The sequence below is a fragment of the Carya illinoinensis genome, chromosome 13 (assembly GCF_018687715.1).
Source record: "Carya illinoinensis cultivar Pawnee chromosome 13, C.illinoinensisPawnee_v1, whole genome shotgun sequence".
NCBI classification, from domain to species: Eukaryota; Viridiplantae; Streptophyta; class Magnoliopsida; order Fagales; family Juglandaceae; genus Carya; species Carya illinoinensis.
In genome coordinates, this window is record NC_056764.1 from 5,628,830 (window position 1) to 5,643,757 (window position 14,928).

The following is a 14,928-nucleotide window of genomic DNA, read 5'->3' on the forward strand; positions in this document are numbered from 1 at the left end:
TGTCCAATTAAAGGCGAGCAAAACAAAAAGAAGCCATTAAAATAGACTTTCAAGTTTCAAGCCAACCATTAACTTTTAAGTGACGGTATACACGAGATGAATGGTGATAAAATGAGATAAATTAAAATAAAAATTAGAGGTTGAATAAAATATTATTATTTTTTAATATTATTATTATTATTTTAAATTTAAAAAAATAAATTATTTATTATATTTTATATAAAAATTTAAAAAAAATTATAATAATAAAATAAAACATTCTTACCGTACAAACCGTAAGCTATTCACCTCAGAAAAAAAAAATATATATATATATATATATATTATCTTCCATTTTATTATTTCTAAACTTTTTGGGATGGCGACATTAGATCGTTGAACGTCTTGTGTTTAGCGTAGATGGCGCCAGTCTAAATGCAGGTATTTTTTCAAATTTTTACTCGAAATGTCGAAATGAGATATAAATGTATTTAATACGTAATTATTATTATTATTATTATTACGTGTCTTTTGACAAAAATTCAAAAAGTTTTTCCGTACATATTAAGCATACATACACCGGATGTGCAACGGCTACCTTTTATAGCATCACTTGCTAGTAGTTACATCACAATACCGTCCCATAAAGTTTTTAATTATTATTTTTATATGATATTAAAAAAAATAAAAAATAAATAAATATTGTTCTAATTATTTGTTGCATTGATTATTGAATGACGAAACATTATGATATGTGTAGGCATTATTGATTGCCACTTCCGTTGAACTCTCACTCACTCTTGCAAAATAAAGTGTGTTTTGAATAGTTAAATAAGATGAGATGACTTCAGATAAAAATTAATAGTTAAATAAAATATTATTATAATATATTTTTTAAATATTATTATTATTTTAAAATTCAAAATAGTTGAATTATTTTTTATATTTTATGTAAAAATTTAAAAAAATAAATAAATAAAAAATTTATAATTATTTTTATATATTTTATTAATGTAATTGATTATATTTTTTTTTAACTAAAAATCATATTTTTTAAACAGTCACAAAAAAGTGGACAAAAAATTCATAACTTTTATAATCCCAATAAACAGAGTGGTTGAGATTAGGCATTTTGGCATTTTGCCTGATCATTGACTCTATGAAAATAATTTTATGGTACAAAGTAACAAAAGTACCTGTGGAATCCAGAACTTAAGAGTTGTCGACATTGGAAATGGAATGGAGCACCGACACAGGCATTTGCATTTAAAAATGATTGCATTTGGAATTACATTGGTCAACAGTATCCACCCCCCCAATTATACATAAAATATTTGTTTTTTTTTTCTGCATTTATTTTTTTATATACAAACGTGGATGATGCATCATCTGCAGGCATGCGATGTATATTTATGGTCCTCCTTTTATTTTACTCTTTCTATGTATCCTTTCTGTCCAGTTCAAATCCCGGAGGAAGAAAATCATGACACTCAGAAACCTTTTTTAAATTGAAACTATAACTGTTCGTATTAAACAATGGATGAGTCTGTATTGAGAAGGTTTAAAATCAAGTCAAGATGAGCCTGTTCATATTAAGTGAGGTTGATGGCATTAGTCCCGAGGAGCCGACTTCGTTTTAAATATTTCACAACATGTGCTTCGTTTACAACATCTCCCGTCTTGGTTAAACTCCGAGTTAATATTAGTGAATGTTGACTCCTTGCACTTTCTACTAGAACACGAGCAACCTCGTGATATCTCGGATTCTCGATTCATTTCTCTTCACATATCCAGAGAGAACGGTATATCGAGATAGAGATGTTATTTAATTTTCATTATGGCATGTCAAGTTTGAATTGCAGACCTCCCATTGCTTACATTTACAGGGCTGTACAGAATAGTTGTAAGACATATTTGATACGACTCTCCTTCATCCACAGCTCCCCCTCCACATGTAAAGCGTTGAAGTTGTTCTCTGCAGTAAGCTAAAATCTTGCCTTGTTCCCACTTGCATAATTACTCACACCAGGAAACCCAAAGGATAAAACCAACCCAAAGGATAAAACCAGCCAAAAGTAAAACAATGGCATGATGGGTCCTAAATATATATACCCTTTTCTGATCTCCACCCTTTAGTTGGGGCACGATCATTGAAGTTTTCCACTTTCTACTCAGCATATCCACTTTCTACTCAGCATATCAGGCATGAATTTATTGACGTGTAGTTTGTTCTGAGCTGCAGGCTGGTCTCTCGTACTTTTAAGACAAGTATGAGACACAGGAGACAACAGCAAAAACTTAGACCGACGTGACTGTTACACTCAAAACATTTTTTCTAATCATTAAAATACGCCTTAATTAAGATATGTTAATCCAAGTAAAGGAAAGAGTCGTTGCTGGCCAGTATAAAAAGCCTTTAGTTTGGAAAAGAAGATCATCTTAATTAGCATTGATGATATCGTGTTTGTATGTTTATGGATCAGGCTCTCAGAAGTACAGATTTTCAATCTTGAAGACCTGCTAACACAAAAAATAGATCAATAAGAGATGACCCTTTAATGGTTGGGATAGCTCTGATGCCTAGGTTAATAATATTCTTGAGAGTATGCAAGAAAGCAGAAGAATTCGAAAAGTATAGCGAGTGTGTATAATGTCTTCATTGTTCGATATCTAGAAGTTCTCTTTTATACCTTGTTTCGAAGGTCAGGCAACCATACCATGCAGATTGGGGGATGGAGTCCTCCCAAAATCCCTTCTAACATATCCATTTAATACGACGTGACCTCTGAGTAGTATATTTAATATTGCATAATCTTTTGGTGAGCGCTTTTAATACGGCGTGATCCTCTATTTTGCCTTAGGGTTCAATATCGTCAAAGTGGTGTGTTCATCTTCCCTTTTCGCTAGGATAGCTTTCCCGCACTCCCGGAATACCAACCCATCATCCAACCCGAACCTCCAAACCCAACTTATAAGGGTAAGAGACCTTGATTGAGCAGCCAAGCGACTCGATAGATACAAATCTCTGGATATTGGGCTCGGCCCTGGGCCTAGGGCAAACCCCAACAAGCATAATGTGTATAGACATTTTTCATGATTTTGACTATAAAAAAAATTAAAAAAAAATTAAAAAAAAAAAAAAAAGGAAGAAAAGGATTCTACATAGAATGGTTCATTCTATTTTCTGAAAATGGATCTTCTTCTAGAAATAAAAGAAAAGAAAAAAGGAACAGATATATGGACATTCAGCTGAAGAGCCAAAAGATAATTTAAAACAAAGTGCATGGCATTTATCCGCTAATATAAATATTGATTTTGGATGCAGGATTAGTAAATATTTATGGTGATTTACGACTTTATGTTGGTGCATGCATGTGTTTGCTTTTCTGTACCCGAGATGCATACAGCTCGTCCAAACACATATAATAATGCAAAAGGAAAGACTCCAGGCGTGGACGAAACAAGGAAAGATTGATTGACCAAAACATGGAAAGAATGAATATAGTGTGGACTGATCACCATGCAAGGACAAAAAGACAACAACAAAAAAAAAAATACCAGAAAAGAAGGGCCAGCTAATATTGGTACGTAGCTAGGGAACATCCTTTCATTTATACGAAAAGCTACCGTATACGCATGGATTGCCCTATGAAATTTTAAGGGCACATGAAACAACATGTTTGGTTGTGTTTTCAAATCTTTTATCTCGAAAACTTGTTTCTGTCGAAGAAGATGGACTGCTGCCCTTCGTTTCTATCTGTTTCCAAGGCTCTTGAAGGCCAGTTTTGGGACATCAACGTCAAATAATAAGGTGCTGGATAATCAATGTGTTAAATCTCCAGCTAGCTAGCTAGCTATACATGAGGCTAGCTCTTGGGTTGCATATTTCTAGAAAATAGTGTTTGTCGCATGGCTCTGAAAATAGATGAAAAAGCCATTTTTTACATTTTCAGATGCTTGCATCCATATACGAAGATAATAAAATAAAATAAAATGAAAATATAATACATATAATTTTAATAAATATTTTGTAGTCTTTTCCTGATGCGTGTCGTTAATGGAGGGAGGATACAATTAGGACAAGCCGCTTGACATGGTGCCAAACCTTTAATGGTTTCTAATCTCGAATTTGTGAGTGCTGCTAGCAGCAACATATTCAACAGATATGTTTGGCAGTACCGGATATTACATCGCGCACCACCGCGCCGAGAACACATGCAGCATCATCCTCGTTTAGAAAACCAAACAAACACAAAAAGAGTAAAGCATGCAGTTCCCTTTACATGATATCAAGTATCATGATCATGATCATCATAACATTGGAGCTAGCTAGCACCTTCTTAGTCATTACTTTTGAGGATGGATGGTAGCATCTAATTGGATTGTCCTATATATGCAAAACCCAATAGCTTTTGAAAGGGAAGAACTTTTTAGGATACCCCACGATCCAAGCTGACAGAAAAAGGATGAAAAAAAGGAAAAAGAGAAAGTAAAGTGGAATAATAAGGAAAAGCAGCCTAATCCTCCACATTCCTTCACTGTTTTTACCATCCCATCTACTAGTTGTTGCCATTGTAATCGATAACGTTTTAGAAGATCTTGTTGCAGATGATCATGAATATTGCAGGCTAGCCAGCTAGATCGTGTCAATAATCTAAAGCAAATGGATTTTATTTTATTTTTTTAATCCAAAATCATGGCATAGATCGAGTCTTCGGTTGTCCCGTAACTTCTATGATCATTTGTTTGACATTTATATTTATCACTATCAAATAATGATGATTCTTAAATAATAATAATAATAATAATGATAATAATAATAATAATAAAATAGAAAAGAAAAATAATGATGATGGTTGTGGTCCTCCTTTTTCACGGCCCAAACTCTCTGCACATGAAGAACTCAACAACTATGGAATATATCTTGAAGTGATGCCATATTTTGTTTGTCATGACATGCAACAGAACTCCACACTAGATTTATAGTTACTTTTTGCCTCCTATAATTCAAAATGGAGGGAGGTACTTCCAAAATAAAATGAAATATAAATCCAAAAAATACCCTTGGGGGCTGCCTTTTAGAAGCTGGATCTATGTGCTAGATTTCGTCATCATGTGTCAGTACTTGATTATACAATGTACATTATTATTATTAAGCTTTTTAATTACCGTTAAGATATGTTAAATCATTTAGGCTGAGGTAGCTCTGGATTTATCCCACAAAAGTTTAATCCATGGAGCAATATAGATCATCTCCTCATCATCATCTACGGACGTATCACTTGGTTGTGTAATCATTACACATTTATTTATTTTTCACTCTTTTTTATAGGTGCTCTATGGGAGAGACATTAACAATATAATTATTAGTCACGATTCCTCAATACTTAGAATAATAATGACTTCTTATCGGATCTATTTCATTTTAATCGCATTATTTATGATCACATGCTACAATATCTTGTCAATTATCCTCTACAGTTCAGCCAAAATTAAACACAATTAGGTCGACCCAAATTGGTGAATATATAAATATAAATATATATATATATATATATATATTCTGTTGTAATCTAGTAGAATAAATTTCCATGAGAGAGAGAGAGAGAGAGAACGAGAGAGAAGATGCATGTTAAATCTTATAATTAACATAATAATTACAAAGAAATAATTGAGGCGTTTCTTTTTATGTAAGGGAAGATGACAGGAGGAGACGAGCTTAACCACAATAACATCATAGCCTAAGCATAACAATAATAACATTCTACCTGTTTTGGGCACCTAACAAAAGGGTCCCTAAAATTAAATGATTGATTTAAGGTGTGAGTTTTGCCTCCTCCTCCTGCTTCTTCAAATTCTAAACCCTAACCTAATAAGGTGCAAACATTATATATTTTTAATACACTATATTTATCTGTAACACAATATTTATAAGGATCCACATTCCCTCCGCCTCCTTTTTTAATTCTCTTTTGGGTTTAATGAAATCTTGCTCATTAAAGGGGGAAGTGTCAGCAGAATTGGGTCACTAGGGTGGGGCACCTGAGTGGGCTGGACTTATTAGCTCAAAGTAGTCAAACGCTAATCGACTTTCATTTAAAGCCAGTTTCTAAATGGAGGCCACTTCCAGCCGGTTTCCATCTACAAGCTATTCATATGGAAGGTGGGTCGTGGTCCAATAAGTAGCAGCTATTCTTGTTGCCGTTGACCACTTACCCATTGACTATACAAAATAAATCTTGAACTCTCTCAGCGTATATGCTGTGATGCTCATCCTATCACGTGCCTGGTATTATAAATTACCTACGTAAATACAGTATCAACATATATTAATTGACGTCGCATTCCATGATTAAGTAGTACAATGTGACCTGGTGACTCAACGGCCTCTAGGTTACTCAAACTGATTTGACATTTACTAAATCTATCTTGGATTTAAATTTGCCTTCGTTGGACATGACTCAATTCCAACTTAAAAGAAGTGCCTACGACTTTCTCCTGTCTAGGCCCCCTCTTTGTCAAATTCCGAATACGATTAGGTGCCATTAAGAGCGCACTTAAGTAGGAAAGCCAAGTCCAGTTGCCACTCTTATACCCCCAAATAAAATAAAATGAAATAAAAAGATAAATAATGTGTACAGACTACCTTATAATTACTTGTATTTCATGAACTCTGTTTGAGGCAGTTTCTTCTAATTTATTTATTTTTCTAATGCTGTAAGATCTCAATTGAGAGGATTCTGTGTACGGATACTGAAAGTAAACTATCGGATATACGACCCCCCCGACAGCAAAAATCGTACAACAGAAAACTCCAAATATGTCCCCCCAAGTCTTATAGCTTATCCTGAATCACCTTTAACTGGTAAGAGTATGCTCCTGATTTATTCATCCATTTGCACAATAGAAGCCTTCATTTTGGTAAAATTCACTCCCAGGCTCATAATTTTTTTTTTTATAAGTAAATAAATTATATTATCAAAAGAATAGGCAATTGCCCGGTACAAAGTATAGTTTCCATCGTTACGTACGGGCGATGGACATCAAAAAATCATGTAGCTCTAGGCCATTAAAATCAACCGCTATGGCCCAAATACAAAGAGTTCTAAAAAAGAAAACTTTCAATTCCTCTATCAATCTCTGTATCTTCAAAGGTCCTTGCATTGCATTCTTGCCATAAACACCACATGATGCATATGGGTATCATCTTCCACACCTCTCTTATCCGTTGGTTGCCTCTCATATTTGTCCAGCTAGCCACTACTCCTGCCACCTTCTCAGGCATAACCCAAGCCAAGTCGATTTTGCCCAGCACCTCATTCCATAACCCTCTTGCTATCTCGAAGTGTATTAAGAGATGGTCCACCGATTCACCCCCCCTTCCTATACATACAACACCAATCTACAATGAACACCCTACGCTTCCTCAAGTTATCAATAGTAAGAATCTTGCCAATGGATGTTGTCCACACAAAAAACGCAGCTTTGGGAGACGCCTTATGTCTCCATAACTTTCTCCAAGGGAACTGGGCAGGTGTCTCTTGAATAAGAGCCTTATAAAAAGAGTGCACCGAAAAAATGCCTTTGACTGCAGGTATCCACCATAGACTATCCTGTGAAATACTCGCTTCACTTGAATACAGAAGGCTATAAAAAGCTTCAAAACTGCTCATCTTTCAATCTTGTGCCGCCCTACTAAAGTTGATGTTCCATTGGATTTGCTCCCCAGATCTTACCCTTACTTCTGCTACTGAAGCTTCAGTATCTCTTGCTACTCTAAATAGTGTAGGAAAAGATTTCTTTAGAGCAACATGGTCACACCATGTGTCATACCAGTACTTTATGCAGTCTCCTTCTCCTAGACGAAAGCGAGTATGGCATGAGAACACCTCCCACCCTCTTCTTATATGTTTCCACAAACCCACTCCGTTTGCTCCTCTCACTTCTTTTGTGCACCAACCCCCCCATAATTCCCCATATTTGCTCTCTATTACCGTCTTCCAAAGGGATTCGGGTTCCTTATGATACCGTCACAACCATTTACCTAGCAACGCCTGATTGAAGGTTTTCATATTTCTAATACCCAAACCCCCGTTCGAGATAGGGCTGCATACCTTTTCCCACTTAACTAAATGAAATTTGTGTTCCTCTCCCAGGCTCATAATTACAAAGTAAAATTCCTACCGAGAGAAGTACTAGCAAAGTTATAAAGCAAAATGGGGAAAAAAATTTAAAATAAAAAAATCTTGGCCTCAGGAGATCAACTGACACCAGTAATAACTCCCTCAATGGCCCAATCATCATCTCTACTGTATGTAGTACACAATAACCTAATAAATGAATTGGCGATTAATGTGAGAACATAGTTCTAGTAGTCCCTACAATCATTTTGGGTGACTAAACATATATGTTAGCCATTTGCTACAACAGATGAAGAAAAATAGAACCAATATACACAATCCCCTTTCTCAATCTATTCTTCCTAAAACCTGGAAAATCTAATTCAAGCTAATCCAAAAAATAAAAAAAAAATAAAAAACCTCAAACAAAAGAAAATTATAGTAATGTGTACAACCTGAGATATCCAATGCGCCGTAGAAACTGAGAAACAACCTATTTAGAAGTCTTGCACATAACTAATAATCATATTATACCATTGTAATGATACAAAAAAGTCCATTCTTAGCAACTTTTACCCTGCATCAAAGATGAAAATAACAATAAAATTGCGATACAAGTGCCTAATAAGTCACAATGACAATAAAACACATAATACACACACACACAATGACAGCTTTCAGAGTAATTTTGCAAAACTAAAAAGAGAGATCAATGTAAATTTCTCCCAAAAAATTGAAATGAGAACCTCCCTCCATACACAGTTACATATTTATCAAGTTATTAACATATGAGAGGCTGCTGGAACGCCCAGACAATGCTTTTGAATCCAGGCTATATTCTAAATGACTAACAGGTGGCCATAGACGGATTATAGCTGGGGCTAGAGCTAATTACAACAGAGAAGGCTAGGGAGTAAGATCAATCCTTTGGTTGATTTCATGCCTAACTTTCATCAATCAAACATAAAGTTGGTGTAATACACACTGTCAAGAAAATGAGGTATATGATTGCAAGTATGCTTCTGGGCAAGGATTGACTTGAATGAATATTTAAAGTTATGGCAGGGTATTTACCTCAAGCAATTTGAAGAGTAAAAGACCCCTCCAAACTCTTACAACAACAACCATTTGAGAATAATAACCCAACCACTGTAGGCCATCTTTTCAGCCGGCAACCTTTATCGCACCCATGTCATCAATTTTTGAACTCTTATGCTGCAATAAATTGGGGTAATACAGAGAGTTATGTATAGATGAAGAAACAATGTAAAAAATTGTGCAATCCATTTAAGAAACAATGAGTTAGGATTAGAATAAAAAAAATCGAAAATTTTCAAATGCTTCTTGTTTATATATTACCTTACTTTTTTTGTGTCGGTGAATGTCATTAATATCTTCATCGCCATCATGCTTTCTTTTCTGAAAATAAATAAAGTAAAAAAACTCATGAATCAGAATGCATTTGAAAATTTAATTACATGGCCAAATTGCACTTATGAATCCTAAAATATGGAGTCAACTCCGTTGTTTCTCTTAATTAAACTGCAACTATGATAGACCATAATTGAGGTAAATTTAAAATGTCTACAGAACCATTCAAATTGGTGCACTAATCTGTCAAAAGAGAGCTTAGAGCACATTAATTTGCAATCCACTCCAACCTACTCTTTAATTGATAATTTTAACATTGATTGGACATGTGATAGCGACATGGTTTTGAGTAGATAGTTGCGGTCAACCTTAATAATATAAAACAAAAACAAAGCCAAATCAATTTGTTTCAAATTAAAGGATTATCTCAAACAGGATGGACAATAGAAGTCTACATCTCACCCTACCAATTGTTTAATTTCCATGGTTCAAGAAGAAATGGCGTAGGAATGTTAGAAACAAAATCATAGATTGTATATATATATATATATATTTTTCTTATGTCAGAGAACCTCTCAAAGGCAGGGCCCTTCAGAGTAAACCCCGGTCCTGTGCACCGCACCCTCGGAAGTTTCCCTACATGGAATTGGTTAAATCGCTGGCTTTTCACCAAGGTGTGTGGCCCCAAATGATTGTTTGCATCCATTAGTTGCTGAACCTTGGACCTTGAAGGGAGTGATACCCCAAGACCAAGGCCTTCACCACTTGGGCCAACCCCTTTGGGGTTAAAATCATAGACTATATTTACCAAGCAAAAGGGCATCAAGGATGAATCCAGGATTTTCATAATATTGCCATTATCCTCAAAGCTACCCAAGTTCCCCAAAGAAGCAGCAGTTATAAAAGAGTGTGCCAACCTTTTCATGGTGTTTCTTTGATTGGTCAGCATTAGAATCATGATGTCCGCTTCTATCCTTCTTCTTCTCCTTGTCTTTATCTTTACTTCGGTCTTTATGGCGGTGCCTATGCTTTTTGTGCTCTTTATCATTATCCTTATCTCTGTCTTTGCGCTTTTTATGCTTCCTCTCCTTGTCCTTGGACTCACCTTTCGATTTTCCTGCAACAGTAGGGATCCCCTTCTCTGCCTATAGAGTAAATGAATAAAATCAGCAGTTAATAGAGAGGGAGGGAGACAAGGAGAAATATAAGAAAATATTTTGAAGCAACAGAAACAATTCAAAACAGTAGATATCTTACAAGGGGCAAATCAACAGGAGCCGTTTCCCTTAACTGAAAGGCTTCTCTTAGAATATCTAGGTCAAACGGTTGTATTCGTGCATTTGGCTCTCTGGAATAGGATGTGTTCTGAATAAGCTGATCCAATTGCATCCCTTCTCCTTTTCTAATTTCTGTGTCTCCAACAACATTGTGAAGATAATGTGTGTCTGAAATTGACAAAGGAAGTGATCTCTTGCAGAAAAACTCATGATGTGGCAACAACTTGTAGTGACTTATGAGATCTACAGCACCAGTCAGTTCCCTTGGTCCTAGAGTTCAAATGGCATTTTTTTCAGTAAAAATGAATTGTGATATAAATATGCATGGCCCAAGTACACAGGACATAAAAAGCACAGTATATCATTGACCAAAACAAAAGAGAGAGAGAAAAAAAAAAAGGTACAATGAACAACCAAGTAGCATAAAGGGCAAAGAAACTAAAAGAAAAAGGACAAACGCAACTGAAAACAGAATCAGATGATAATAAAATGTTGCCATAAGATAAGGAAAATAACGATGCATTGAGGCTGCGTTTGTTTCAACATAAAATGGGGAAAACAAGAGAACACTTCAGTCAAATATATTTTCAGAGAATCTAACCTTTTATCCATAAAAAAAATATATTTTCAGAGAAACCAATAGTTTTCTATTATTTAGTTGGGATTCAAAAATGTTCCATAACCATTCCTGAGTGTTAAATTGCTATGTGAATTATTTACAAACCATAACCAAAAACCATCGCACCGCCCATTTTCTAGTTTTGCAACCACCACAAAACTGTCCAAAACCGCTTCTCAACCACCGCCATCAATTCTTGAACCCCCAATCCCAATAGAAGCAAAGTACGATCGAGGCAGGATTTAAGTTGACTCAAATTAGTGCGGGATTCTGTGACCAAGTTGGAGTCAACCAATTCCATGCAAATGGGTTGGTAGATACAAAACATATTGTTGGTAGGTGAGCCGGTGGCAGAGAATTTTGTAGGTGGGAGTTGTGGCAGGTGGTAAGGGGTTGCATAGTTGTAGGATTGTAGGAATCAAGAAGCCTAGTTGCAGGATTTGGGTTGGGGGGAGAGGGTAACACAACAGAAAATGGCTTACACCTCCTAAGATGGGTATGCCATTTTACTCACTAAATGCCTATTTTATGTTTCTCAACAAAAAATTTCATTTTCTTCAACTTTCAAAACGAGCATGTTTTAAATCCTAAAATAATCTTTCACCCCCAACACAATTGTCATCTAATCATGAGTGGACCCACCACTTTCACAAAAATCCAAAAACTTCAAAACCACTTTTAGAAAAAACACCCATAAAAATTTGATAAGTCAAGTAACTTATCAAAAAAAAAATTTGATAAGTCAAGTAACTTATCAAAAAAAAAATTTGATAAGTCAAGTAGACCCCACGCTTTCACAAATACGAAAAAAAAAATCTTAGATTTTTTTCTTTCCAAACATCTTTTCAATGGGCCCCACCACTTTACAAACACGAACATAAATCACCTCTCAAATGTTTTTTTTTTATAAGTAAAAAGATATATATTAAATCATAAAGAGGGCAAGGCCCGAGTACACGGGGTATACAAAGAGCCTAGCTACAGTCTAAGAGCTGCGAAGAGCAGCATGAAGTTCAGTAAAGGAAGTGCCATTCAGTACAATAGAAGAGAAATCACCTCTCAAAATTTTTCTAAGGGTTTGTTTCGCAAACATGATCTTAATTTTATTAGAAATTGCAACTTCTATGAGAATCCATTTAATACAAATTATAAGTCCAACACTGGGTGCAATATCACATAAGAGATATTGGATCAGAAAATAATCACTACAATTGCACCTCCTACGAATATTTTGCTCTATACAACACATCATTAACAATCTAGCAAATCTAGATTCAGCCAAACACATGGAATGAGGAAAAATACAAGGAGAGACACACAACAAAGGAAGCTATCTACCTCTTCCAAACTTCTTTCCTTCAGGATCCATATGTCATTGTTTTACAAAACGGTGGACCATTATCAACTGCAATTTATACAACCATAAAATCGATAAAATCTTTCTCATATAAATTGAAACAAAACATAAATTTTGTTTCTACAATAATATAGCAGAAAAATAGCCTATAAATAAATTGGTCTAAACTGAATAATAGGGGAACTAAATAGTTACCATGTGTTAGACATGAGATTTTCAGTGTACAGGTCCAAAGTCGCTTATTATTCAAGTACTATTAGGCATTCACTTATCATATAACAATAAATACATCAAATTTAGAAATAACTGCTAGCAAACTACAGCACTGGCCTTGTCAACAAAAAATAAAAAATACAAAATAGGCATGTTCTCCATTATTCCACATCATCCCATTACATAATTGCCTAATCCTTAGGAGAGACGGAAACTTTAATAGGACTCCACACTTCCTTCTCCACCGAATTCAGTGCTAAAATAATTACAATGGCTGCTGGAGCGAGCACCATATTAAACTAATATTTCTATTGTTAAAGCTACTGGTGATGTAGGACAAGTTATCCCAAATTCATGTTATATGACGACTATGGTTTTGTTACGTAGTCATTCATTACTTTCAAGGGTTTAGTAATTATATTTGTTTAAGGTTTTCAGACTTTAAAGTCGATAGCCTCCATATCATTACATAGCATTTGGATTTCATTGGACAACTAAAAAAATGATCCATCTAGGAGCCCTTCTATGGCTCCGCTAAAATAGCCCTTAAAGAGGTATTATCTTCCTTAAACCACCACGAATTTAACCACACATACATCCAAATTCAAAATTTATAGTATAAGTACAAAGTACCTCCCAAAATCAAAAACCCTAACTTTCAAAATGGGGGGCACCTTCGGCCCTACCAACCTCTGCACATAAATCCGAAACTTTCAGCCCCTCTTCAAGCTACTTCCACAAAAAAATCAAGTATAGTAACAGCCGAAGTATTTAAAATCAAGAAACTAAGAAAAAAAAGCTCAAAGAAACAATTTACCTCGATTTACAATGGGTGCCGAGACTTCAATTTTCCGGCAAGCTGATCGGAAAATATTATCGGAACGAAGCTGGTGGTAGCTGGAAGTGACGACCGGACAAGAGACCGAGAGATAGAATCGAAAGATCGGGATGCCTAAAAACCGAGAGCAGTGTGGGTGAGTAAGGGCCGGTCCAAGCTCGACTAGCCCGCGGAACAGCTAAGAAGGAGACGAATATTATCGAGGGCCGGTGGCGGCGGTAGTTAGAGGGAGAAGGGTAAAATTTCCGGTAGGGGGAGTAGAAAGGGAGAACAGTGAGATCGTGGGAGAAAGAGAAGCGAGAGAGAGAGAGAGAAGAAAAGGAAATGAAGTAATAGAATATAAAGAAGTGGCCGCCCCCTAACCGTTTAGATCTCTCTCCAACTCGTCAATGCCTCCTGTTTGCTGTTACCAATCTAAACAAAGGCGGCCCCTTCCTTTATACTCAAAACAAAACAAAATACCTCTTTTTTGTTTTTAGAATCAGAATTACAGTTATTACTCCAACTTTCGTGTAATTATTTTAAAATAAATAAATAAATATAAATTTTATATTAAAATAAATTATTTTGTAATAATAAATCTTACTTTTTTTTCAAAACAAATACATAATATTTATACAATCTATAATTATACGTAACATTACTAATTTTTTTTCTCACTATTGGTCTAAATAAAATAATTTAACTTCTAAATTTTTTAATCAATTTTTTCTTTTCCTTTTAACTAAAATACATTCGTGAGAAATCAATGATAAAGCTTGAAGTCAATTATATATATATATATATTGAAGTCCTTTCTCTTTAGACGGCAGCTTAGAGCACTGGCTAGACCAAAATTTAGCTAGAATTTCTTTTTTTAGCTATAGTATCAAGTTTTAGTAAGATGAGTCTATATTAAACTAGCCATCTTAAAGGTAAAATAATAATATTATATTATATATTTTAATAATAATATATTTTTTTTATATTTTACAAATACATTTTCTGAAGCAAAACAGTATATATTTTATCAATTATATATACAAATATACTTCCTGAAGCAAATATAAATACACGACAAGTACACTTCGTAAAAATTTTACAGATTTGGTAACCACAGAGAGATAACTCAGACGCACCAAAGATGCCATGGAAATCAATTGAACAGATCATGA

The 14,928-nt window shown here is 34.8% G+C and overlaps 1 protein-coding gene across 3 annotated transcripts; it reads right to left on the reverse strand.

Moving 5' to 3' along the window:
• Positions 1-8,295: 8,295 nt before the first annotated feature.
• On the reverse strand, positions 8,296-14,161 carry LOC122292711 (mediator of RNA polymerase II transcription subunit 19a). 3 transcript variants are annotated; one of them, XM_043101189.1, is made up of 8 exons: positions 13,754-14,161; positions 13,570-13,628; positions 12,705-12,771; positions 10,728-11,017; positions 10,388-10,615; positions 9,459-9,518; positions 9,174-9,314; positions 8,296-8,676 (listed from the first exon to the last, which is right to left on the reverse strand). In XM_043101189.1, the coding sequence occupies exons 3-7, from the start codon at positions 12,733-12,735 to the stop codon at positions 9,264-9,266; spliced, it is 660 nt and encodes a 219-aa protein (XP_042957123.1). In that variant the 5' UTR covers positions 12,736-12,771; positions 13,570-13,628; positions 13,754-14,161; the 3' UTR covers positions 8,296-8,676; positions 9,174-9,263. The 3 variants fall into 3 exon arrangements, with proteins under 3 accessions (XP_042957123.1, XP_042957122.1, XP_042957124.1); XM_043101188.1 differs by lacking the exon at positions 13,570-13,628 and having other exon boundaries at positions 13,754-14,159; XM_043101190.1 differs by lacking the exons at positions 8,296-8,676; positions 13,570-13,628 and having other exon boundaries at positions 9,177-9,314; positions 9,464-9,518.
• Positions 14,162-14,928: the final 767 nt, after the last annotated feature.